General features: G+C 37.1%; 1 protein-coding gene across 3 annotated transcripts in view; it reads right to left on the reverse strand.

The window, feature by feature from the left end:
• The window catches only part of APAF1 (apoptotic peptidase activating factor 1), an 80,473-nt gene that overhangs the window by 42,082 nt on the left and 10,845 nt on the right, over nucleotides 1-27,546 (reverse strand). For 2 of the 3 annotated variants that reach the window (XM_040234925.1, XM_040234926.1), the window contains exons 5-15: nucleotides 23,331-23,514; nucleotides 21,299-21,411; nucleotides 21,079-21,210; nucleotides 16,014-16,252; nucleotides 15,442-15,609; nucleotides 14,109-14,240; nucleotides 11,464-11,577; nucleotides 10,835-11,019; nucleotides 6,370-6,496; nucleotides 4,989-5,114; nucleotides 1,867-1,998 (exon numbers count right to left, since the gene is read on the reverse strand). In XM_040234925.1, the coding sequence (XP_040090859.1) occupies nucleotides 1,867-1,998; nucleotides 4,989-5,114; nucleotides 6,370-6,496; nucleotides 10,835-11,019; nucleotides 11,464-11,577; nucleotides 14,109-14,240; nucleotides 15,442-15,609; nucleotides 16,014-16,252; nucleotides 21,079-21,210; nucleotides 21,299-21,411; nucleotides 23,331-23,514 (1,652 nt within the window). The remainder of the gene's footprint in view (nucleotides 1-1,866; nucleotides 1,999-4,988; nucleotides 5,115-6,369; nucleotides 6,497-10,834; nucleotides 11,020-11,463; nucleotides 11,578-14,108; nucleotides 14,241-15,441; nucleotides 15,610-16,013; nucleotides 16,253-21,078; nucleotides 21,211-21,298; nucleotides 21,412-23,330; nucleotides 23,515-27,546) is intronic. The other variant, XM_040234927.1, reaches the window with a different exon arrangement.

The following is a 27,546-nucleotide window of genomic DNA, read 5'->3' on the forward strand; positions in this document are numbered from 1 at the left end:
TCTAAAAAATGATTCAAAAATACAAAGACTGTAAAGATAGTTATAGATTAATCTGACAGCAAACATAATGGATCAGAATAGCAAGTTAAACAACCCTTCCTGGAAGCAGTCAACCAAATCCAGAATGTGGGACATTCCACAGGAAAACTCAATTTCTCTAACAAATCAGTGGCATAAAAAAAGAGGTAGCAGGAAGAAGAACGTTTATAGAATCAAAGTGTCTTAACAGACCTATCAATCAAATGCCACTTGAAGTTTGGATTCTGACTGGAGTAGGTTGGTTGCCATCTCCTTCTCCAGAACCTACATCTCTTACAGCTCCAGCACTGGAAGGCAGATTCTTTACCACTAGCACCACGTTGGGAAGCCCAAATCTATGGTAGAAAGATGTTTTGAGACTAATAAGAAAAAATGAATATGGACCAAGTATACTATGAAATTATTTACTATGGTAGGTTTGATAATGACGTGCTATTTATGTTTTATGCTATTTATGCATGTACCTGAGAGATACATGCCAAAGTATACATCCTATCATTCTGAGTGAAATGATGGGATTTGCTATAAAATGCTTAGTTCAAAAAAAAATGGGAGGTAGTAGGGGAATAAAATATGATTGGCAAAATGCTGATAATCGTTTGAGCTAGGCAATGGACACCATGGGGTTCATGATTATTCCTTCTCCTTTGCGGTATGTTTGAAAAGTATAAAAAATGTAAACAAAAGGCAACAGTCATCTCTGGTGATTTATGCTACCTAGGTTAAACAAAGAAGGAGAAATCTTTTATCTCTCAAAATTAATTTTGGTAAAAATCCTTTGGGAATAATCAGTAAATGAGGTTAAGTCCTGATCTTTATGTCCATCTCCATTTTGGGCTCCTTTAATCCCAGTCTTGATAAACCCAAATCTGCAGATAACAGAAGTTACAGGGGGGCAACTTTAGATTTACATCTTTTCATTGACTTCTCTCAGTTCAAAAAGCACGAGAAGTAAGTTCTGACAGACCTCATGGAAATGCAGGTGTGGAATGACAGGTTTTAAAGTAAAACTTGTCCTTAATTAAAATGGTTGACCAACCAATAACCACTTCCCACATCTTAGAGAATTTTGTCTGTATTTAAAAAAAGGAAATATGAACTTCCTCATCCTACAAAATGTTAAAAGGAAACGTCAAAAGTCATTCACAGATATTTGTTGTATATCTATCCCAAACAATTTTTCATCTTGAGAAGCATTAATTTTAATTAAGTCAGAGAAAGACAAATACTGTGTTATATCACTTATATGTGTAAAAAATACAACAAACTAGTGAATATAACAAAAAAGAAACAGACTACAGATACAGAGAACAAGCTAGTGGTTACCAGTGGGGAGAAGGAAGGGAGGGCAAGATAGTGGCAGGGGATTAAGAGGTACAAACTATCACGTATAAAATAAGCTACAGGGATATATTGTACAACACAGTTTTCTCTATAGGAAAACTACGGGCCCTTACTCTGATTATGAGCTGTAGTAACCATGCACACCTGGAGCTAAGGATACCCATATTTCCTGCCACACAGATAGAATATGCCTGAATCAACACAGAGGGAAACAGGATCCAGAGATGGATGAGGAGTTTAAGAGCCTGAGAATGCAGTTTAGGCATCTGGAATCAGCTATGCCTGAAGACAGGCTCCTACCAAACTTTCCAGTTTCAAGACCCAGTAATATCCTTTTTGCTGTTGTTGCTTAAGCTAACATGAAAGTTTCTATCCCTATAACCAAAAGATCCTTGATTAACACAATATATGAAAAACAAAAATCAAAGGAGATGTTCTGATATATCTATCAAATTTATCTACATGATTCTCATTCACACTTACTTTAAGGAAGTAGTCATTTGAACCAGTGGCTAAGAGAAGGTGATTACTGTTGTTGGTGAAATGGCAGCAATTGACTTGCTCTGAGTGCTCATCATAGATACGCACTAGTTCCCCAGTCACTGAATTCCAAATCTGAAGAGGAGAGAATAAAGTTTCAGTTCAGTTCAGTCGCTCAGTCATGTCCAACTCTTTGTGACTCCATGAATTGCAGCATGAATAAAGTTTACAAGTACCTTATTTTCAAAGGGAAAATAGAGAAGCAAAGCAAATGTGAGCTGTTTTGCAGATGTTATCCATCCTGTCTGCCAGGTTTTCCCAGTCAGACATGATGCTAATGAATACCTCCCCCTTCCCTAAAATGTCAGCATTTTGCTGGAATTTTTTTTTTTAATTACCTGCAATACAAAACATTACATTTTTCAAGGGCAAGATTTCACATGTTCAGATGAATGACAGCAGGCAGAAAAGTGTTATAAAGGGGATGGGATAATGGACTTCAGATCAGAAGAATTAATCACAGCCAGTCCAAAGCCCAGCTCTACCATTTTTAAGTTGGATGTACCTAGTCAAGTCCTTAATTTACCTGTATCTCAGCTCCCCACTCTGTAAAATAGGGATATTTGCACCTGTCTTCCACAATTCATGATGTCGAATGACAAGGAACTTGACAAGTGTTCTGCTGACTTCAAGGTACCAATAAATAAGTAAAGGCAGATGAGTCAGTGGGGAAAAAAATAAATGCTTTAGAGTCTCAGGGAAACCTAGCTTTCAATCCTGATTCCACTAGGTATTAGTTAATATGAGTCTGGGCAAGTGACTTCATCTCTGAACTTGTTTCCTCATCTGTAAAATGGAATCAACACTTTTCAAGATGTAGTGAGAAAAGGATAACGTAATGAGTAAGTATATAGTATAAAGCCTCATGCAGTGTTAAGTTCTCAAGTAGTCTTCTTCATGGTTACTATGAAAATAATCAGTTCCACTGAAGAAACAAAATAAATAAATTACCTACAGATTCTTTACTGGGCTTTGGACTGTTAGAGGTACTAATGTCCCTTTCACAGCATTTTGTTTTATCTTCTCAAAGCACTCCCCAGATGTCCAAACAGTTTATTTCAAAATTCTTCAAATAAGTATTTCAGCCTCTTGCTTTAAATTTCTTACAAACAGAAACTTGAGCCACATAGCTCTGACTCTGGAACAGCACAGAATGGCCAACTCCAAGTCTGACTCAGAATAGAGGCTACAAAGTAAACTAACTGGTTGGTTGTAAAGCCACATAGAGAATCCAATCTATCAAAAAGTAGATTTTTCCTGGACACTCCAAGGTCCTCTTCAAGTAGGTGCAAACTTCAGGAAAACTTTCAAGTCACTTTCATGCTCCCAAGCCAACTAAGGCCCACCCCACCTATCCAGATTCAGCACTCCTCACCCCTTTCGGAAAAAAGCCTACAATAATGATTTCCTTCCATTTATCAAATAAAACATTCCTCTAGACTTCAGGTTCTCTTAAATTCCACATAAATGCTCTGGTTTAAAGCCAAATTTAAGAATAAGAGACAAAAAAATAATCAGTTCAGTTCAGTTGCTCAGTCATGTCCGACTCTTTGCGACCCCATGAATCACAGCACGCCAGGCCTCCCTGTCCATCAGCAACTCCCAGAGCCTACCGAAACTCATGTCCATCGAGTTGGTGATGCCATCCAGCCATCTCTTCCTCTGTCATCCCCTTCTCCTCCTGCCCCCAGTCCCTCCCAGTATCAGGGTCTTTTCCAATGAGTCAATTCTTCGCATGAGGTGGCCAAGATACTGGAGTTTCAACTTCAGCATCAAACCTTCCAATGAACACCCAGGACTGATCTCCTTTAGGATGGACTAGTTGGATCTCCTTGCAGGCCAAGGGACTCTCAAGAGTCCTCTCCAACACCACAGTTCAAAAGCATCAATTCTTCGGCACTCAGGTTTCTTCACAGTCCAACTCTCACATCCATACATGACCACTGGAAAAACCACAACCTTGACTAGACAGACCTTTGTTGGCAAAATAATATCTCTGCTTTTTAATATGCTGTCTAGGTTGGTCATAACTTTCTTTCCCAGGAGTAAGCGTCTTTTAATTTCCTGGCTGCAATCACCATCTGCAGTGATTTTAGAACCCAAAAAACAAAGTCTGACACTGTTTCCACTGTTTCCCCATCTATTTGCCATGGTCTTAGTTTTCTGAATGTTGAGCTTTAAGCCAACTTTTTCACTCTCCTCTTTCACTTTCATCAAGAAGCTTTTGAGCTCCTCTTCACTTTCTGCCATAAGGGTTGTGTTGTCTGCATATCTGAGGTTATTGATATTTCTCCCAGCAATCTTGGTTCCAGCTTGTGCCTCTTCCAGCCCAGCGTTTCTCATGATGTACTCTGCATATAAGTTAAATAAGCAGGGTGACAATATACAGCCTTGACGTACTCCTTTTCCTATTTGGAACCAGTCTGTTGTTCCATGTCCAGTTCTAACTGTTGCTTCCTGACCTGCATACAGGTTTCTTAAGAGGCAGGTCAGGTGGTCTGGTATTCCCATCTCTTTCAGAATTTTCCAGTTTATAGTGATAACTGAAGGTAAAAATCAATAGGTTTTGTTTTCTCTATTTACTTTGTAGACTAGTAACCTGATTGTTATTATGTTTATTCATCTAGTTTTGCACTGAATACAAGACAGTTCATAAAGATAAAAAATCTGGGTTGCATTTTACAGATTATATATTTTACAACAGGAATCAACTCAGACAATAATTTTGTGCAACAACACTTCCGATCACAATACACTCAGAGATTTCAACTGATATTTAACTCACAGATTGATGAATAAATGGCAGGCAAATTCATTAATCTGAAATGGTTTTTCCCAGCTGCCTGATAAATATCATGGGCTGATCAACTTAGGCATTTTTGCTGGTGCTTATAAATAAAAAATTTTAGACAGCATTAATTTATAATGGATAAAAACTGGTTGGCCTCAAGTGAGTAGATCAACAGGCAAGAGTCCTTTAACCCAACTTATTCTAGTCCCTCAGTAACAGAAAAAGAAAATCAATTTTATGGTGGTTACAACTCAAGAGGAAAATAGTTCCATACCTTCACTTTTTTATCCACTGAGCAGGTTGCTATAAATCTGTCATCTGCAGAGAATGCACAGCAAAGCACTTCATCCTCATGAGCCTTGATTTCTAGAAGTTTCTCTCCTGTTTCAGCTTTGAATACCTATACACACAACAATAAGATCTTTTTACTATAACTGCTTACCCATGAGTCATCATTCAATAAAAAGTATTTCTTTGAAAGATCTTAAACACTATTATTTTGCAAGAGAAGTGAACCTTGGCAGTATCAATCCAAAAAAAGTCAAAATTTGTCAGAATTCATATGCCTTAACATAAAGAAAATTGTCTCTTGTTAAATGTTTATAACATCAATAAAAAGAACTGACAGGATAGCTTCAGTTCTTGAAAACAGCTTAGCAAATTCTTAACAATCAACAGAAAACAAATTATTCAATATGCTTCTGTGGCTCAAAAGCCAAATTAATACACGTGGTAATCAAGTACACATATAGAAGTAAGGCTTACAATCACAGTCTTGCAAGCTTAATTTTTTCTTTGAATATTATTTATTTGGCTGCATCAGGTCTTACTTGCGGCATGTAGGATCTTTTTTAGTTGGAGCACATGAACTCTTAGTTGCAGCACGTGGAATCTAGTTCCCGAACCAGGGCCCCCTGAGCTGGGAACGTGGAGTCTTAGCCACTAGACCACCAGGGAAGTCCTTTGTAATCTTAAATTTAAGTGTTCTAAACTAATTTTTGTTTCCTTCAAAATCAAAAGGTTCAATACTAATTTAAAGAAAAGCACTCCATCATGCTGTCTGAAAACAAATGAGAAATTAAAGAAAGCACCTTCAAGCACCTTAGGAAATAGTCTAGTTCAATTCCTATTACAGTCAGAAATTTTCCCAAGCCTGTGATAAAACAGGTATTTGATTTAATCAGCATTTTTTAATCAGAGCCCTGTTCACTTTGCTGTGACATCCTTCTGTCCTTTAACCAAGTGATCATTTCCTCATTACCATTAGCTGGCATATGGGTGACAGTAACTGAATGCTAAGGTAAAAGGCACTTCTACAACACTTGGCAAGTTTAGAATTATGAAAACACACCACCATATCTTTTAAATTTATAGGGAAATCTTTCATAAGATATTTAAGAGATCTGAATGTTCCTCTACTCCTAATGTGTAATTTTCTTGAGTTTCAGAATTGAAATATACTCTAATATGTACACAGGAATTCCCTGGCAGTCTAATGGTTAGGACTCGGCACTTTCACTGCCAGGGCCCAGGTTCAATTCTTGGTTGGGGAACTAAGATCCCACAAGCCATGTGGCACGGCCAAAAAAGAAAAAAGAAAGAAATACACCCAGTATTAGGTACATGACTCACTTTTTCTCAAGAGAGAGGTTTACCTGTAAAGTTTTATCAGCTCCACAAGAAGCTATTCTTTGACCATCTTCAGAAAAGCAAGCATGGTAAACAGCATCTGTATGGGGGCGGACAACCAAGCGGGAGAGGTTCTTCATGTTTTTTTTGTTTCTAAATATAAGGAAAAATTGAACAGAAACCAAATAAATAAAAGTAATCATTTTCTTTCCATAATAAACTCTTTTAACACAGTTATGCTCCAAAAAATACAAAACTCTTACATTACCAACATGTAAATGACAGCAGAAATCACCTGAAGTAAAAAAGTATAACAGAAAGCACATTTTAAGATAAAAGTTACCCTATATCAAGCAACCTATCATGTATTATAAATATCTAGTTAATCAAATACACGTCATTTATTTTCCTCTGATACATTAATAACAACATGTGCAGAGAAAACATTATGAAAGGAAAAACCTCAAAAAAATCTCCATCTTTTTTAAAAGGAAAGAGTTATACCAAAATGAAGCTCATTCCCTAACTAAAATATGACATTACACCCACCATTATGATGTGCATTTAAAACTGCTCTTCTCTAATTATTACAATATAAAGGGAAAAAATGTCATTTTCTTTGTATCTTAATCTACTAAATACTACTCCACTACTATATATATTATATTACTTTAGGGCTAAAGGATAAAGGGATGTAATGCACATACTTAAAAGGGGAAAGTATTAGAACAGTGTCTGAATTACACACACACACACCCCAGTCACTATGAGTAAGTATGTTAAATGGTATCATCTTAAGAGTCAAAGGTTAGGAGTCAGACAAACCTAAAAGGCCACCCTAGTTCTACTACTTATTGGATGTGTTACACAAATAACATAAGCTAGTAAGTTTCCTTTTCCTCATGTGCAAATGTAAGTAACAATACCTATTCTAAGCAAGTGACACACACAAAATAGACCAAAGGAAAAAAGGGAACACAAAGGTAAATCAGACTTAAATCTTGCCTGCTGCTGCTGCTAAGCCGCTTCAGTCATGTCTGCCTGACTCTGTGGGACCCCATAGATGGCAGCCCACCAGGCTCCCCAGTCCCTGGGATTCTCCAGGCAAGAACACTGGAGTGGGTTGCCATTTCCTTCTTCAATGCATGAAAGTGAAAAGTGAAAGTGAAGTAGCTCAGTCGTATCCGACCCTTAGCGACCCCATGGACAGCAGCCTACCAGGCTCCTCCGTCCATGGGATTTTCCAGGCAAGAGTACTGGAGTGGGGTGCCATTGCCTTCTCCTAAATCTTGCCTAGGAAGTATTAAACTTCACTAGAAGTGATAAAAAACAAGCTACAAGAACTAGAGTGATGAGAATCCAGAGGATAAACAGGTAAGTTACCAGCAAAGTTTAGAGAGTAGGATTAAGAAACTACTTTCCACTATCTACTCAATTTCTCAAAATTTGGAAACTGACCAGTCACAATGATCCACATATAGCCAAAAAGTATTAAATAACAAATGAATCTGTGAATAAATGATTTCTTTGAAAACTGAAACTCAGTTAAATTAAGTTTATATGAACCTAAACTTTCTACAGAAAGAACAGAAAACCTTTCTAGTACTGAAAAATATAGCTTCTTTGAACGTGACCTGGTCAAACCCAGTTAAGGCTTACCCGATGGCTCAATAGTAAAGAACCCACCTGCCAATACATGAGACATGAGCTCTATACCTGACCCAGGAAGATCCCACATGCTGTGGAGCAACTAAGCCTGTGCAACACAATTACTGAGTCTAAGCTCTAGAGCCCCAGGGCCACAACAACTAAAGCCTGTTCACCCTGGAGCCCCCGCTCTGCAACAAGAAGCCACCACAATGAGAAGCCCATACATTACAACTAGAGAAAAGCCATGCAGCAACAAAGACCCAGCACAACCAAAAATAATTAATCAATTTATTAATTTAAAAAATACAGCTATAAAGGGAATTCCCTGGCAGTCCAGTGGTTGGGACTCCATGCTTCCACTGTAGGGGGCACGGATTCCACCCTTGGTCAGGGAACTGGGATCTCACAAGCCACAGACCCAGAAAAAAAGAAAAAACAATGATACAGCTATGAATGACTAAGCATCAGAGGGTTGAAATACAACTGATGAATTGAGAAAAAAAAGAAAAAACAAAATCAACAATTCAAAAGAGAACAAGAACTAAATCTATGTCCATCTGATTATGAGACCAAGTATTACAATTCTATTTTAGTCACTAAGACACAAATTCAACTGTATATATTATACCACCTATATAAACCAGGCAAAATACTAAATGCTATTTATTCTTAACAACAACTACTAATATTCATGGAGCACTAAGATCTAAGTACTATTCTAAGCAACCAACAACTTTATGTTTTACATATACACACATATTCATTTAATCCTCACAATAATGCTATGAAATAGTACCACTAGGCAAGAGAAGCTGAGTAACTCTCTTCTAATAATACACAACTGAAAAACAGCATGAGCTAGGAGTCAAGCCCAGGCAACCTAGAGGCAGAGCCCACCAAGCTCCTCTGTCCATGGAATTCTTCAAGCAAGAATACTGGTGTGGGTACTCTCTGACATAAACTATAGCAGAATCCTCTATGACCCACATCCCAGAATATTGGAAATAAAAGCAAAAATAAACAAATGGGACATAATTAAAATTAAAAGCTTCTGCCCAACAAAGGAAACTATAAGCAAGGTGAAAAGATAGCCTTCAGAATGGGAGGAAATAATAGCAAACGAACCAACGGACAAAGAATTAAAATATATATCTCAATATATCTCAAAAATATACAAGCAACTCTTTCAGCTCAATTCCAGAAAAATAAAAGACCAATCAAAAAGTGGGCCAAAGAACTAAACAGACATTTCTCCAAAGACATACAGATGGCTAACAAACACATGAAAAGATGCTCAACATCCACTCATTATCAGAGAAATGCAAATCAAAACCACAATGAGGTACCATTTCACCCCAGTCAGAATGGCTGCAATCCATAAGTCTACAAGCAATAAATGCTGGAGAGGGTGTGGAGAAAAGGGAACCCTCTTACACTGTTGGTGGGAATGCAAACTAGTACAGCCACTATGGAGAATAGTGTGGAGATTCCTTAAAAAACTGGAAATAAAACTGCCTTATGACCCAGCAATCCCACTGCTGGGCATACATACTGAGGAAACTAGAACTGAAAGAGGCACGTGTACCCCAGTGTTCATCACAGCACTGTTTATAATAGCCAGGACATGGAAGCAACCTAGATGTCCATCAGCAGATGAATGGATAAGAAAGCTGTGGTACATATACACAATGGAATATTACTCAGCCATTAAAAAGAATCCATTTGAATCAGTTCTAATGAGGTGGATGAAACTGGAGCCTGTTATACAGAGTGAAGTAAGCCAGAAAGTAAAACACCAATACAGTATATATGGAATTTAGAAAGAAGGAAGGATAACCCTATATGTGAGACAGCAAAAGAGAGACAGATGTATAGAACAGTCTTTTGGACTCTGTGGGAGAGGGCGAGGGTGGGATGATATGGGACAATGGCATTGAAACATGTAAAATATCATATGTTAAACAAATCGCCAGTCCAGGTTTGATGCATGACACAGGGTGCTCGGAGCTGGTACACTGGGATGACCCAGAGGGATGGGACGGGGAGGGAGGTAGGAGGGGGGGTTCAGGATGGGGACACATGTACCCTCATGGCGGATTCAAGTCAATGTATGGCAAAACCAATACAATATTGTAAAGTAAAATAAATTAATCAATTTAAAAAGCACAAAAATCAGATCACTACAATTGTGGAAAATAAAACTGTCATCCTGTATAAAAAAAAAAAAAAGAAAAGAATACTGGTGTGGGTAGCCATTCCCTTCTCCAGGGGATCTTCCTGACCCAGTGATCAACCCTGGGTCTCCTGCTTTGCAGATGGATTCTTTACCAGCTGAGCTACCAGGGAAGCCCAATAAGGGCTATATGCCAGGCAAAGTACTCATCACTTTATATCCAATATCTCATTTGAATCGTCACAAAAACAGAACTTATTTTAAAGGTTTGTTATCACTACTTGATGTATGAAAAAGGAAAGTAACCCTGTAACTTGTTCAAAAATCACAAAACTCTTAGGGTTCCAGAACTGAGTCACAAACCCATGTTTGTAGCTTCAAAAACAATGCTCTTTGCTACTACATTGTATTACAGTAAGTAAAGCATTTATACCAATATTTAGGATGACTTGTCAAAAGTCAACTTATAGGCAAGCATCTGTTTCAACGGACTCTTTGAAAACATTGTTACTTTTCTAGAACTTTTCAATAAGAAAGAATGCTTATTAAAAGTTCGAGCCCTTTCTAGGAAGTAGTTAAATCTTCCTGGAGTGAATGTATTTGCTACCTGAGAAATAATGACATAGTCAGCACTCTGCTCCCTCTGCTTTCTCTCCTAACCTACTTACACCCACTCCAGGTAAAGCATCCCGTTATCGACCTCCTGCTTGGCCTGCAGCTTAGCTTGCCGATAAACCTCTGAAGTTTCCAGTTCACAGAGGCCCAGCTGCACAATATTAGGAAATGGCTGTCGTCCAAGAAGATGCCCATTTAAAGATAAAAACTCCTGGAAATTCTCACAGTCTGTACCATCCTATGAACAAAATAGAATTGCTTAGAAACATAACCAGAGCCAAGATCAGACATTTTTCTGTTTCTGTGATCTTGTCACATTAAAGGCTTAAATATTCTCTATATGAGCTAAAATTAAATAGCTAACCATTAGGTAACAAATACACAGTGATCCTCTTCAGACTTTTAAACACAGGGTAAAAAAAATCTCATTATCAAAGTACTGCTCTAACACATTCTTTTTCCTAGAAAAAAAGAAGAAAATCACTGAACAGTTTACTTCCCAGCTTTCAAATCTCAATCCTATCCACATTCCCAGTAGGAGAGTAGGCAAAATAATCAGACTAATACAGATTAACGTGAGGAAATTATTGCTCTTCACCCCTTCTATTTTGCTCATCCCCAATATTAAATCTAGAATTAAATGTATGTCCTTTAAGGACTTATTTTTAATATTAATATATACCTTTTCATCCAATATATGCCTGTATTCCACAAACTCATGAATCAGATGAGCAGGGCCTACAAGTTCCGTTTTTGCTTTAATCCAATCCAGGGAAAACATTAAAGCACACAGTTCCTTTAAAAAAAAAAAAAGAAGTAAGATCAGGAGTACTGTTAAAGAGACCAAAGCATTTTAAATCTACCATCATTACACTAACACTACTGAGAGAAACTTAGCAGATATCTAGAATTTAAGGACAAAAAGGAACATATCATTAATAATTCCAAAGAAACAGAAAATGAACCTCACAGCTTAACTCAAATTTTAGTTGGACTATTAAGACTTAAATATAAAACAAACTTCAAAAACCACCAGAAGATACAGATATTTACTATTTTTGTAACCCTGGGGTGAAGGAAATTTTCATACACATGACACCAAAACAAAATTTCAGAAAGAAAAACAGTGATGCATTTAACTACATATAAGCTCAAATCTTCAGTATGTTAAAAATCAATATAAATAAAATTTAAGACAAAGAATAAAACAGGAAAAGAATTTTACAAATGTATGGTAGATGAGAACTTATCTTTTCTTATAAAAATTATAACAAGAAAAAGACAAACACTCCAATAAAGGTAAAGGCAATGGATGAGAGCCAACTCACAAAATAAAAAATAAAAATGGTCATGAATCTCACCAATAATCAAAGGGAAACAACAGAGATTTACAATTTATTATTATCAGATTTTTAAAGACTAAAAGGAATGATAAGATTAGCTAGAATCAGAGGAAATGGTCATTCTTGTACACTGCTGGCAGTGATGTAAATCAGAGCACTCTTCTAGAGGACAGTTTGGCAATCTACATGAAAATTCAAACTGTATACATCATCAACCCAGCTTTACAATTATAAACGTGTCCTAAGAAAACAAGTCAGTTGAGTGTGCTTAAGTAATCTAACCATCCCCGAAGCAACTGACCAACCATAATGTAGCTATACAATTAAATAGTATACAGCTTTTAAAAATTATGTTTAAAAAATTATTGGGACTTTCCTGGTGGTCCAGTGGCTAAGACTCTGCCTTCCCAATGCAGAGGGCCCCATTTCAATCCTTGATTGGAGAACCAGATCCTCCCACATGCCACAACTAAGACATTCCCATGCTGCAACTAAGACCCAGTACAGCCAAATAAATAAATAATTTTTTAAGCATATAAAAAATGTTAGCTTGAAAGAAAATTATATCAGTCTATATTAACTGGCATAAAAAGATAACCATAAAATACAATTAAATAGAAAAAATAAAATATAAGACTATATTCCTATCAAGATCCCATTCTGGTTTTAAACAACAGGTTTGTGTATCTGAGTAGCAAAATGATCTAGAAAACCACACACAAAAGCATTAGCAATGGTTGTGATCTTCATTTAATTTTTTCTTCCGTTTTCCAAAGAAAAAAAGGTTAAAAAAAAATGAAAGGAACTGAATCCTATGACACTATCATACATATCAAATGTTTTTAAAAGGTGCACTGACCCAGTAATTTCACTTCAGGGCATTTCCAAAGGAAATAATACAGGTGTGAAGACAAACAAGAATTTCATTATATCATCATAAAGGGGGAAAAAACTGAAAACAACCTAAATGTTCAACAACTACAGTTTGGCTAAATAAATTAGAGCACAGATATTTATTGGAATACCATCATTCCAATGTTGATTATTAAACAAACCATTTTGCTAGGTGGAAAAACATAGGCTACAATACACCGTATTCACAATCAAGACACAATATACCCTAGCATAGAAAAATTATTCAAAGGACATATGTTTTCTAAAATGTTAACATTTTGAATATGACTTCAAATACCATCTATGTGCTGATGATTCCCAAATTTTATCTTTATAACATAACTTTCCCCAGAGGTTCAGGTTGGTATACCCAACTATATGCTCAATATTTTCAGTCAGATATCTTAATATGTACACCAGACTTAATATATTCCAAATGAGTTCCTAATGTTCCCATCATCCCTGGAAAAATACTTGTTTGACCCACAGCTATTCCCATCTCAGTTCACGGCAACTCCAATCTTTCCACTGCACAAGCTTGAAGTTATCTTTGACTCCTCTTTCTCTTACGACACACATCAAATTCTCAGCAAATCACGATGATCCCAATACCAAAATCATCACTTCCTTTCTCCCTGTAGGCTTTTTCCTTCTTCTGAGCGCCTACTATCCCTTGACATGGGAGAAATCTATCTGTCCTGTATCAGTATCTCCCCAGCATGTAAGTTCAATGACAGCAGGGACTTCGTGCCCGTGGTATGTTGTTCATAATGAAGAACAATACCAGTACACAACAGGCACTCCATAAACATTTACTGAATGAATATACTTTCCCAGCCTCCATTTCCTCTCAAAACTTAAAAACAAATCTGTACCACCCACAAAGATAGTTACTGGTATGAAGAGAGTTAATTTTTAGGGGGTTCACTTACTGCAGTTACTAAGGTAACTGCAGGTAAAAGCAGTTAACAAAAACTAAATTACTTACATAGGGTATAACCCTATATATACTAGTAAAAGAAAATTCTCAACATAAGACAAAATAAAAGTCAGACCGAAGAAAATAATGTTTCTTAATGAGTCATCTTACTTTGTGCATATTAGCACTGGCCATGTGATAGGCCAGAAAATTGTACCAATACATGCAATCCTCCTGATCTGGTGAAAGAGAATGTAACTGGTGATGTCTCTGGAACTGAGTGACCATCTTCTTGTGGAGATCCTGAAACCCAAATGAAACATGTCAGAAGACAGAAGCAATTTCATAACCCAAGCATCACAGAAACCCCATCTTCCAAAGCTATTTAAGAATGTACAGGACTTTCCTGGTGGCACAGTGGATGGGAATCCACCTGCCAATGCAGGAAACATGGGTTAGATCCCTGATCTGTGAAGATTCCACATGCCACTGAGCAACTAAGCCCATGTGCCACAATTCCTGAGCGCTCAGCTCTAGAGTCGAAAGCTGTAACTACCAAGCCCATGTGCTGCAACTACTGAAGGCCGCACACCTAGGGCCCACACTCCACAACAGAAGCCACCGAAAGGAGAAGCCCACGCACGCACTTGCTGCAACTAGAGAAAGCCCGTGCAAACAAAGACCAAAATTAATAAAATTATATATTAAAGAAAAGGTACAGAGAATCTCCCTACAAGATACACATTAATTACAAAAGGAAAAAACAGTAACTTTACAGTGGAGAAACTTTAACCAGGTAATCAATGTTACTATCACTGATGAACCATTATCAACACCCTGGGTATGATGCACTGAGAAGGACACACAGCACCTCTGCAGTGTTACTGCCAAAAATATATAACCTTGCTCTAGTCAAGAAAAAACATGAGACAAACCCAAACTAAGGAACACTGTGCAAAATAACTGGTGAGTACTCTTCCAAAGGGACCACAGAAGAAAGCAAGCTGAGGCATTTGCCTAAATTTGAGTAAACTAAGGAAAGGACAATATTATGTAATATGGGAAACAGAATTGAGTCTGATATACAAAAAGGACATTAATGGGAAAGCTGGCGAAATCCAAATGAAGTATCAGTTAACAGTTCTTTTCTCGTTCTTGTTAGTCGCTCAGTCATGTCCAATTCTGTGCGACCCCATGGACTGTAGTCCGCCAGGCTCCTCTGTCCGTGGAATTTCCCAGGCTAGAACACTGGAGTAGGTTGCCATCCCCATCTCCAGGGAAAGTAAGTCACAGTACTTAGTCAATGTTAATGTTCTGGCTTTGATAACTGTATTATAGTTATTAAGATGTTAACATTGAGGGAAGCTAAGTAAAAGTACATGCACAGAAACTATACTATTTTCTATACTAAAATTCTGTAAGACTTATCTATAAGTATAAAATTATTTCAAAATAAAAACTTAAAAAAAAAAAAAAAAAAAGTAATGTACAGAGATGCAAGTACCTGGAGCTGGCTGCGATTCTTTTCAGTAAGGAAATCTACTTGCAGATCATGTAAATAATAAAGAAATGATTTTCCATTCCGGTCACAGAACAAGAGAGACTTATTAACAAATTCCTGTAATATGTCTTCAACTTCTTCCGTTTCCAAGTCCCAGAGGATACATAACACCTAGGAATCATTTTAAGCATTTAATGTGCCACAAGGTACAGTGAACCAGGATTGCAGATAAGAGATTAACACAAAAAAAAAATCATGTATTTAAATCCCTGAATAATATCTCCATTTGATAAGAAGTTCAAATATGCATCAAGATAAAAAAGAGAAAGTTCTGAAGAAGTCAAATGTTTCTCCAGGTTCATGAAAATCACTGAGAAACAGGCAACTCACCTGAGTTCAACACCAAATCCTTGAAGGAAACTAAGAGTAGTGGGATTTCTACATCCTCTACCCTACCTCCTCAGGCACACAGGTTTTATCTTGCTGATATCCTCTGTAACAATATCCTCAGTACTAAGCCAAAGCTTACATGCCACAAATAAGGGGATGACAAAGATTGTTGATCCATCTATTACCTTTGTAGGCACCTTAACATCTTTCTGAACGATGGAAAGATCTGTGTAATAATCTTTGATGTCTTCTCTGAGCATTTCAACACTTATAGACATGGCTTCATCTAGAGCCTCATAGTCATAAGATGAAGATTTTCTTATCCTCTTAAATTGCTTATTCTGAAGTTGCCTGAGGTAGTACTCCCAGCGGTTGGGAAAGTCTCGCAAAAGTGCACCAATTAAAGACACTACAAGAGGGGAACCTTAGAAAAAAAAAAAATTCACTGTGTTAATACTGTATCATTTCCAAATTACCACTAAGTAAAGAATCAATCTGTCCTCAAAGAAAGAATTTTTGCTGCATTCTATCCAAAGTCTTAAAATACATAACTCTTGGATTCACTTCAAGTATTTATTCTAAGGAAGTCACTAAAAATAAGAACTATTTCATTTAAGGATGTTAATTACAGCATTGCTCAAAATAGTAAAAAAATTTTAAATAATAACAGGGAAATGACTGAATAAATTAAAGTATATCACAACATTATGCCACTGGTAAATTTTTTTCAAAAGATTTTAATGACAGAAAAATGCTCAAGATTTGCCATTAAATGGATAAGACTGAAAATTATGGGAATTCCCTGATGGTCTGATGGTTAGGACTCCATGCTGACTGCCAAGGGCATGGGCTATATCCCTGCAAAATAATTCAGGGAAATAAGATCCCACAAGTCAGAAGGCATGGCCAGAAAGTAAAAACAAAAGAAATAAAATCCCAACAACAACAAAAAATTAAAGCTTGACTCTCACTATATTTTTTATACTTTGAGAGCAAAGGCCATGTCTTCATCTTACCCCATGCATAACATATGTGTCTTCATTAACTATTATTTTAACTAATGAATGAACAACAAAATATCACTATCCATTTAGGGTACCACTGCTGCTACTGCTAAGTCGCTTCAGTCATGTCTGACTCTGTGCGACCCCATAGACAGCAGCCCATCAGGCTCCCCCATCCCTGGGATTCTCCAGGCAAGAACACTGGAGTGGGTTGCCGTTTCCTCCTCCAATGCATGAAAGTGGAAAGTGAAAAGTGGAAAGTGAAAAGTGAAAGTGAAGTTGCTCGGTCGTGTCCGGCTCTTAGCGACCCCATGGACTGCAGCCTACCAGGCTCCTCCGTCCATGGGATTTTCCAGCCAAGAGTACTGGAGTGGGGTGCCATTGCCTTCTCCACAGAACTTAAATACTAAATATTCTAGTAAAGTTTCTGAATGTCATGTGTTAAATTGTCATGTTCGAGGGCAGACAGAAGCAGCAAGAAACCCAATCTCGCAGCCTCCAAAACAAAAACTACATTATAGAAAGTTAATCAGAATGAAAAAGCAAAAAGTTATGTGCCAGAAGAGACAAGATAAAACCCCAGGAAAACAATGAAATGAAGTGGAAATAGGTAACCTTCTAGAAAAATAATTCACAATAATGACAGTGAAGATGATCCAGGATCTCAGAAACAGAATGGAGAAAAAGCAAGAAATGTTTACCAAAGACGCAGAAGAACTAAAGAACAGACATGAACAATACACTAGAATGAATCAATAGCAGAATAACAGAGGCAGAAGAACGGAAAAATTTCCTGGAGGACAGAATGGTGGAAATCACTGCTGCAGAACAGAATAGAGAAAAAAGAGTAGAAAAAAATGAAGAGAACCTAAGAGACCTCTGGGACAACATTAAACACACCAATGTTAGCATTATAAGGATCCCAGGATAAGAGGGAGTGAGAAAGGACCCAAGAAAATATTTGAAGACATAATAGCTAAAAACTTCCCTAATATTGGAAAAGAAATAGTCAACCAAGTCCAGGAACACCAGAGTGTTCCAGCCAGGACGAACCCAAGAAGGAACACGCTGAGACACACAGTAATCAAAATGATGAAAATTAAAGACAAAGATAAGTGTTAAAAGCAACAAGGGAAAAATGCTAAATAACGTACAAGAGAACTCCCATCAGATTATCAGCTGATTTCTCAACAGAAACTACAAGTCAGAAGGGAATGCACAATATATTTAAAGTGATGAAAGGGAAAAAACCTATCATCAAGAATACTCTACCCAGCAAGACTCTTGTTCAGATTTGATGAAGAAATCAAAAGCTTTCCAGACAAGCAAAAGTTAAGAGAATTCAGCACTACCAAACCAGCCTTACAACAAATGCTAGAGGAACTTTTCTAGGCAGGAAACACAAGAGAAGGAAAAGACCTACACAAAATAAAGCCAAAACGACTAAGAAAATGGTAATAGGATCATATATACTGATAATTACTTTAAATGTAAATGGATTAAATGTACCAACCAAAAGACATAGACTGGCTGGGCAGATGAAAATCTGAGCATGTATGCATTGGCACTTACATCATTCTACACAACCCCCCAAATTTTATGTAATTATTTTATATTGTTAGGTTAATCATGTTTCCACTATGGCTTGCAGATGCAATTATCTGCTGTTTTTCATCTGGCTACTGATTGTGAAAACTGATAAAGATCTTTTACTGTTGCAATTATGTAACTATTATTCACTTAATACCACTATAACATGATTAGTCAACAGAAAATAACAAAATTCTATTATCACTAAAACTACCATTTAACAGAAAAACCTATAATCGCTTTTAAAATTCAGATACATATCAGAATTATGTAGGAATTTTTTGAAAAATACAAATGCCCAGGTATTGCTTTTTTTCGCCAAAGCTCCAGATGTGTTTCTAATGAGAAGTCATATTTAAAACCAACTGGACTATGTGATGACCTCTTACTTTTACCTAGTTTTTCACTTTTTCCATTTCATATTCAGTGCTCCACTTCACTTAGTTTATGTTTTCCAATTTCTTCATCTTTTTTGTTATAGTGTTCTCAAGCCTTTATCAAGTGTAGTAGAAAAGCTTTTGTATACATGTATAAAATAGTATGCATCAATATATATTTTATAAAAACTATGAATTTTTTCCTAGCTCAAAAATTTGTGACATTTTGATTCCACCTGTTTGACTTGGTAAGAAAAGAATGCTAGATTTCTAGTTCAGTCACTCAAAACTTTGTGGTAGTTTCATGTATTTTGGTATCTAGTATTACTGCTAAATATCAACTTCTGCTTTATTGACTACACTAAAGCCTTTGACTGTGGGGATCACAACAAACTGTGGAAAATTCTTAAAAAGAGATGGGAATACCAGACTACCTTACCTGCCTCTGAGAAACCTGTATGCAGGTCAAGAAGCAACAATTAGAACCAGACATGGAATAACAGATTGGTTCAAAATTGGGAAGGGAGTACATCAAGGCTATATATTGTCACCCTGCTTGTTTAACATGTATGCAGAGAACATCATGCAAAATACTGGGCTTGATGAAGCACAAGCTGGAATCAAGATTGCCGGGAGAAATATCAATAACCTCAGATATGCAGATGACACCACCCTTATGGCAGAAAGTGAAGAGGAACTAAAGAGCTTCTTGATGAAAGTGAAAGAGGACAGTGAAAAAGCTGGCTTGAAACTCAACACTCAAAAAACAAAAATCATGGCATCCACTCCCATCATTCAGGACAGATAGGGAAACAATGGGAACAGTGAGAGACTTTCTTTTCTTGGGCTCCAAAATCACTGCAGCCATGAAATTAAAAGACACTTGCTTTACGGAAGAAAAACTATGACAACCCTAGATAGAGTATTAAAAAAAAGAGATGTTATTTTGCCAACAAAGGCCCACAGAGTGAAAGCTATGGCTTTTCCAGTAGTCATGCATGGTCCAACAGAGTTAGACCATAAAGAAGGTTGAGCACTGAAGAATTGATGTTTTTGAACTGTGGTGTTGGAAAATACTCTTGAGAGTCCTTGGACTGCAAGGAGATCCAACCAGTCCATCCTAAAGGAAATCAATCCTGAATAGTCACTGGGAGGACTGATGCTGAAACTCTAATACTTTGGCCACCTGATGCAAAGAGCTGACGTTAGAAAAGACCCTGATGCTGGGAAAGATTGAAGGCAGGAGGAGAAGGGGATAACAGAGGACGAGATGGTTAGATGGCATCACTCAGATCAATGGATCTGAGTTTGAGCAAGGTCTGGGAGTTGGTGATGAAAAGGGAAGCCTGGCAGTGCTGCAGTCCCTGGGGTTGCAAAGAGTTCAGGCACGACTGAGCAACTTAACAACAATCACTGCTAAAAGTCTAGAAAATGCATTACATTAGTGATTTAAAAAACAAGATGAGGCTTGAAAACTTTTAATCCAATTCTGAGAAGATAAAGAATTACCATTGTGGAAAAAAAAAAAAAAAAACAGGAAATTAATGTGACAGTATTATTAACTAAAATACAGATTTTGTTCAAATTTCACAAAATTTTATGCTAATGTCCATCATTTGTTTTCACAGCTTATTCAAGACTCCACACTGTATTTAATTGCATTGAACGCTTCAGCTGCATGCAACAAATACTGGTAAATTCTCTTTTCATTTTTATTCTATTACAAATAATTTTAATTTTTCCTTGCTATGGATTCTTAGATACACCCATCATTTAAATGCAGACATTTAATTACCAAATACGTAGGATTTTTTTCAAATATCTTTGATATTAATTTCTCATTTGGGTATTAATTTCTCATTTAAAAACTTTCTTCTCTGCAATCACCCTCTCTGTTTTTTTAGTCTTCTAACCTTATTGAGACTTTCAATACTAAGTCAAAGATCTCTCTTAGTAAATGTCACATTGCACTTGAAGATATGTGGGTTATTTTCAAATACATTTTGATATTGATTTCTAACATAATTCTACAGTGTTAAGAGAACAGACTGTATGATCTCAATATCTTTAGACCATGAAATTGTGTACTTTTTTTAATGTCCCTGGATATATCCCAGTGTCTCTTAGTTTATAGTCTATGGGAACTTGAATAGAATTTGTATCCTATTTTTGTAAAAAAAAAAAAAAAAAAGTAAATTGTCTTGTTCATTAGCTTATCTTACAAAAGGGTAAATTAATATCTCTATTAACTCCCTCATACACAAAATAAATAATTATACCTTTACATTCTTGTATAATACTGTGAGCTTGTTCTGGCAAATCTGCTTTCTTCATATTAACAAAAAGGGATAAAATTTCAAGTCCTTTTTCTTTTCCTAAACCACTCTCCACAGGCACTACATATTTAGGACCTGCAAAATCACCAAGACAAAGTAAGCAATTTGGTATGCCACATATTTAAATGTAATTGAATCATCATAAAAAGAAAATAATACTTACCCATTACTGAATCTGTAACACTCTTATCTCTGGTTGTGAGAAGAATTTGACACTGATTGTCAAAAGCTTTTAACACCCAAGGATCCCAAATATCATCCAAGATCAATAAAGACCTTAATAAGAAAAAAACTGTATTGAGCCACTAATGACATTTATTTTAAACTTCCTTTCAACAAAAAAGAAAGAGCATGCCAGTGTGTTTCGTTTTTTTTCTAATTTACAAAAATTTTTTAAAAAAGATGTCTACATTGGTTGTTCTTCTCTTTGGTATCCCTTATATAATATACCAATAAGAAAAAGATTTAGAGACTTCCCCTTCCTTCCACCCCATATTAAAGTTAAGGGACTTACAAAAAGAGAACTGTGAATACCATGTAAATATTAGAAATAAGCCTCCTAACATCTAAAAAGAACTATCCAAATAAGATTTTTCCAATTTCGACTTTAAGCACCCAAACAAAACAAGAACTGGGCTTAGGTTAGCATTAGAAAGCATCACAGAACAATGACAATATTTGACCATTTTTTACCTATAAAATTAGCAATTTGATATGTTCCAACCTAACAGAATGCATCAGCAAATACTATTTTTCACTTGGGCTTTGTTTTCCATCCAAGAAATCAATTTGTTTATGCATAATGACAAAGAACCTCTGTGCTAATTCCTAACTGGTCCCTCCAAAAACTCTTTTATACTCACCAGAACAAATAGAGAAAAAATACAAAACCTGACAGCATAATTATACACTAGCGTTTTTATCTGGCTGGCACACTACTTCTGTACACTACAAAAAAAGACTCTAGGAATATACACAGGTTGGAAAATTACAAAAGCATAAACCAAAATGATGCTGAGTAACAAAATGACTACCTTTATATAACATGGTCTGATATATCTGAGAGTGGTTACAGTAATTTCCTAAACAGAAATCATTTTTATTTTTGCAGAGAAAGAAAGAAGGACTAAGGAGAAGTTACTGAGCAAGAAAAGAGGAAGTGATTAGTGGTCTCAATCCTACTTCTCCATGAAAATAGATACTAGTGACTATCAAGGCAAGGGCAAGATAACGGAGTTATCTAGTAAAGAAACCAGAGAGAGGGGAGTCTGCTCTCTGTAGTGAGTACGATCATAATCACTAGGAGGTTTTTTTTCCAAAAAATTATTCCCCTTCCCCAATATCCTGATATGAATCCTCTTAGCAATTTGGGAATCACTGCTGTACTCCAGCCCCTGCTACACATGAAAGCATACAGCATCACTAGATGCATCAGGGCAATAAAAATATCCAGAGCCATAACCTAATTCTCACCCAATTTAATGTTACACTCACAAAGAATGCTTTATTCATCTTTGTACTTGTAGCACTTGACCCAGAACCTGGCACAACACTCATTGTTGGTTAAATGAACAAATGAAAGAAGGGCTGCTAGATCACAGAAACCAAATTGTTGACTAAATCCTTTAACTCTTAAGAAAGGCAACAACTAAGCTTCTGTCTCCCTCTGGTTAATGAAAATTATGGAATAGCTGGTAATACTTCCTGGCACATAATTATAATGGTATTTATTTAATAAAGTATTGAAATAAAAGAAACTACTAAAGTGTAGGGAAGTAGAAGAGCTACATGTATACCCAAAAACTGAAATAACACAACAGAAGGATCCCATTAAATAAAAATCTTTCCTGACTCTGTCTTTCACAAGTTGCCTACATTTATTCTGCCGTTTGTTCTATGTTAATCTATTAGAAATAACGGTTTCAAGGTAAAACGTTTGCATTTTTCTAATAAAGACCACCTACTTAGGAAATATTTCTCAAGAGCCTACAATGGTACACGAGAGAACATGGCAGTTATCATGCAAACGCCAGTGGCAACCACTTCTTTTTTTAAATACAAGAGAAAGAGCAGAAAAGCAATGGTTCTTTTTCAGCCTTCTACCCAAGAGCAAGAAAAGGTTATGATGTTCTCCAGATGTCAGTAGTTAAGTCTCACTGGGACTTCACACATCAACTGAATACAACCATCTGTACCTTGGATGTTTGCGCAGCATCAGAATGCGGAGACGGTCTTTAGCCTCTTCAATATTAAGTGGAAGCCTCTGGGAGAAGCTTCCATCCTGATCCAATCGTGCGCAAAGGTTCTGTAGCTTCATCAGAAGCCCAGATTTGTCCTGTTTCCCAACTGACACCCAATGCACGCCCCCTGGGAAACAATCTGGTGAGGAAAAGGAAAATAAATTTAAGGTCTTTAAACAGGAGTCCCCCTTTGAAAGATTTTACTGATAAGCAGCAGTAAAAATTTGTTCCAATCTTCGATTTCATCACATCTTCAAACTTCTCTTGATTCAGAGTATATATTTTGTTTGTAGGACTATTATTGAGCTTCAGAGCCCAAATCTAAGAAAAGTTGAAGATAGGAATAATCTGAAGTTTGGTGTTAATCTGCTACATATCAGTAAAATCTTACCAAACAAAATTTCAAATCTTTGTCCTGTGTCCTCAATGATTACTGTACAACAGTTTCTCAACAGAAGCACTCTGGACATTTTGGGCCAGATAATTCTTTGTGGTGAGGGAACTGTCTTGAGCATTACAGGATGTTTAGCAGCCTCCCTGGCCTCTATCGACTAGATGCCAGCAGCACTTTCTCCCCCCAGTTATGTCAATCAAAAATGTCTCCGAAGTTTGTCACATATCCCCTGAAGGGGAAAAAAATCACCTCTGACTGAGAACCACTGATGTGGTTCCTGAGAACACATAACTAGTTCATTATGGTTCTCATATAGAGACTTCAAGTAAGAAGTTAGGCTCAAGTCTGGCTCTACTGCTTACTAGCTATGATAACTTTAGCAAATCACTAATTTCAATTTCATATACAATACTAGAATAAGACTGTTTACCCCTGCCTATTTCAGTTACTATAATAAATTAATATATACGTGATTTGACTATGTTAAAAGGTTATAACAGACAGGATTATTAGTGATATGGATGAGACCACCTTTCATATAATTAAGCTTTGAACTAGTAAGCATTATAATAAGAACAGACATTATCATTACTGGTACTGTCAACTGACATCATCATCATTTTTGTTAATCAAGCCACGTGGGCTAAGTCGCTACGTCCGACTCTGTGCAACCCTATGGGCCAAAGGCCACCAGGCTCCACTGTCCACTGGATTTCCCAGGCAAGAACACTGGAGTGGGTTGCCATTTCCTTCTCCAGGGGATCGTCCCAACTCAGGGACTGAACCCATGTCTCCTGCACTGGCAGGTGGATTCTTTACCACTGAGCCACCAAGGAAGCCCAATACAATGATTACACATCTACAAAATAAACTACAATTGCCAAAGTATGATCATGAATTTAAACTGAAGTTCAGTTAGGTGATTTTCTTCTGCAAAGAAGATGGAAATAAAGTCTGGATGAAGCAACAGGGAGCACAGAGAAGGCATCAGCTTTCATTCAAGATAAGGAGAAAACTAAAGAGTATGTACTGAGGAGCAACTGAATAATAGGCAATAAAAATCTAGGCCCAAGGCTGAGAGGGGGCTGATGGGACAAATGCTAAGGATATTATGCTATTAATGGATAAGACTCAGAAAACTGTAGTGAACTTGAAAAATAGAATAGATGGAGGTAGGCAGGGTGGAATAGAATTTTATAGTCAAGATTTCAAAAGTGGTATCGTTTCTGGTAATGCCAAAGGCCAGGATCCAACCTGTGATCAGTAAATTATATGGCTGAAGCGGGGAGTGAAGAAAATGGTCACTGTAGATACATAAGTCAAGGAACCGAGAGGTCAAGGTTTTGGATGACTCATCCACATAGATATCAAATCACTAAGATCGCCAGCAGAAGGAGGACTTATAAAATTTATAACTAAGAACTCCAATTATCAGTCAATCAGAGTGCTATAACATAACCGGGAAAGATTAGAAAAATGAACTTCAAGGGACAAAAAATTTAGCTGGAGAAAGGAGTATTAAAGGCCCAGATGAGGCAACAAAGAGCAAAAAAAAGCATCCACCCATTTCTTGGTGCTTAAATATGTGAAATAGAAAGGGAAAAGGGTTACCACACCACTGAAAAAGGCTACAGAGAAGGAGGTATCCTCAGGAAAACTGGCCCGTTTCACATATAACAAGGAGGTCTAAGAAGGGTTGATGATATAGAGGAGTTTCCTGACCACAGAGGATGAAGTCTAGAAGGCACAGCAGAGGCTTGGGAATGAAAGGAAAGGACCTAAATCAGAATTTGGCAATGAAATGGGTAGTAACTACATAAGAATCTAAAAGACGACAAATGACCAGAAGAAAGAACTCTACATAACTGAGGTAAGGCAGGGCTGTTAGGCATGGTTTGATTACCACTGCCTATGTCTTAGATGAAGGTAAACAACAAGTCCCACACTTTGTTTTTTATCTTGGCTGCGCTGGGTCTTCATTGCTGCATGCAGGCCACTGGGGGCTTAATCTCTGGTTGTGCAGCCTTCTCATTGGGGTGGCTTCCCTTGTTGCAGAGCATGGGCTCTAGATCATGAGGGCTCAGTAGTTGCAGCACACGGGGTTAGTTGCTTCGAGACATGTATGACCTTAGTTCCCCAACCAGGGATTGAACCCCACTGGAAGGTGGATTCTTAACAACTGAACTGCCAGGGAAATCCCAATAAGTCTTACTCTTTCCTCCTGAAAGCTTACTGAAGTTCTCTAGGCTTGTTAAAGTCAACAGTTATGAAACAGTAAATCCCTGGGGCTTTGCTTAGTGCTACAGCTGTGTTCTGTGTTGGTGACAGTGTTCAGTCACTCAGTTGTGTCCAGCTCTTCTGTGTATATACATGTGTGTAAATGCACAGGAAAAAAAGTTTGGAAAAACTCACTCTAAACTGTTAACCATGACTACCTCTGGTGAAGCATTTAGGAGAAAGGAAAGAAGGACAAGTGAAAAGAAATTTTACTTCATTTTAAATGACAATACTACTACTGTAATATTTAAAACAGTTTTAAACTACATGCTGCTCCTAAGGGGTTTTTCTTTAATTTGTGCTTTCTACTTAAGATTTTTCAAACTCATCCTAGGGTTCAAGACAAGGTAAAGAGAGTAGCCAGACACAACTGGCTAGTGAACTCTGCAGATTTAAATTTAAATACCTGCTGCTACTAAGTCGCTTCAGTCGTGTTTGACTCTGTGCGACCCCATAGATGGCAGCCCACCAGGCTCTGCCGTCCCTGGGATTCTCCAGGCAAGAATACTGGAGTGGGTTCCCAATGCCTTCTCCAAAATACCTACTATCTACATCTCTCCTAACCTTAGAAGTAAATTAGGGCATTACTAACATATGCAAGAAAAATAATAAATTATTGCTTGGAGAGAAAGACAAACAGGACTATTCCCTGCTGGTCCAGTGGTTAAGACTCTCTGCTTTTGTTGCAGGAAAGTGAAAGTGAAGTCGCTCAGTCATGTCTGACTCTTTGCAACCCCATGGACTGTAGCCTACCAGGCTCCTCCATCCATGGGATTTTCCAGGCAAGAGTATTGGAGTGGGGTGCCATTTCCTTCTCCAAGGCACAGGTTTGATGCCTGGTCAGAGAACTAGGATCCTGAATGCCTCATGGTGTGGTCAGGAAAAAAAAAGACCAAAAGACCAACTGATCTGCAAACCTATCACTGGGAGCATAAATTTCACATTTCAGAAAGAATCCAAACATCTTGACTGTGGGCACAAGAGGGAGCAATTTAGCCTTGAATGAGACTTGTACCTATAATTCACTCAAGAGAAATTTAAGCGGAAAAAAAAAAAAAACTGCCTTTATTCAGAGAAAATTAACCCATCCTACTCTCACAAGAGGTTTATAGAGGTAGCAATTAATAATCTAATAGCATCAGGGAAGTCCTGGGAAGGAAGGAAACAGACAGACAGCCTCTAAAGAAAACTTTCATGTCCTTAGAAACTCAGCACCAAAATACAATCATGTAAATGGTGGAAAAATTCATCAACTCTTTTAATTTTTAATTCGTCAAATTAAATGGCTGAACTTTCAAAAGGAAACTGGGTTTCTTAAAAATATATAGACAAAAAGAGTTAAGAACTTAACAGTGTTCGTCAATTTATACCGAACACCACTCTAAGGTAACACAGTTTCTATAGAAACCAGTTTTAATGAAATTTGTAACCCATACAGTTACCTGCACTTTCAAAAGAAAAAATAAGGTTTTATAACAATGGCAAAATCTAATATTCCTA

The sequence above is a fragment of the Oryx dammah genome, unplaced genomic scaffold (assembly GCF_014754425.2).
Source record: "Oryx dammah isolate SB20612 unplaced genomic scaffold, SCBI_Odam_1.1 HiC_scaffold_29, whole genome shotgun sequence".
Classification (NCBI taxonomy): domain Eukaryota; kingdom Metazoa; phylum Chordata; class Mammalia; order Artiodactyla; family Bovidae; genus Oryx; species Oryx dammah.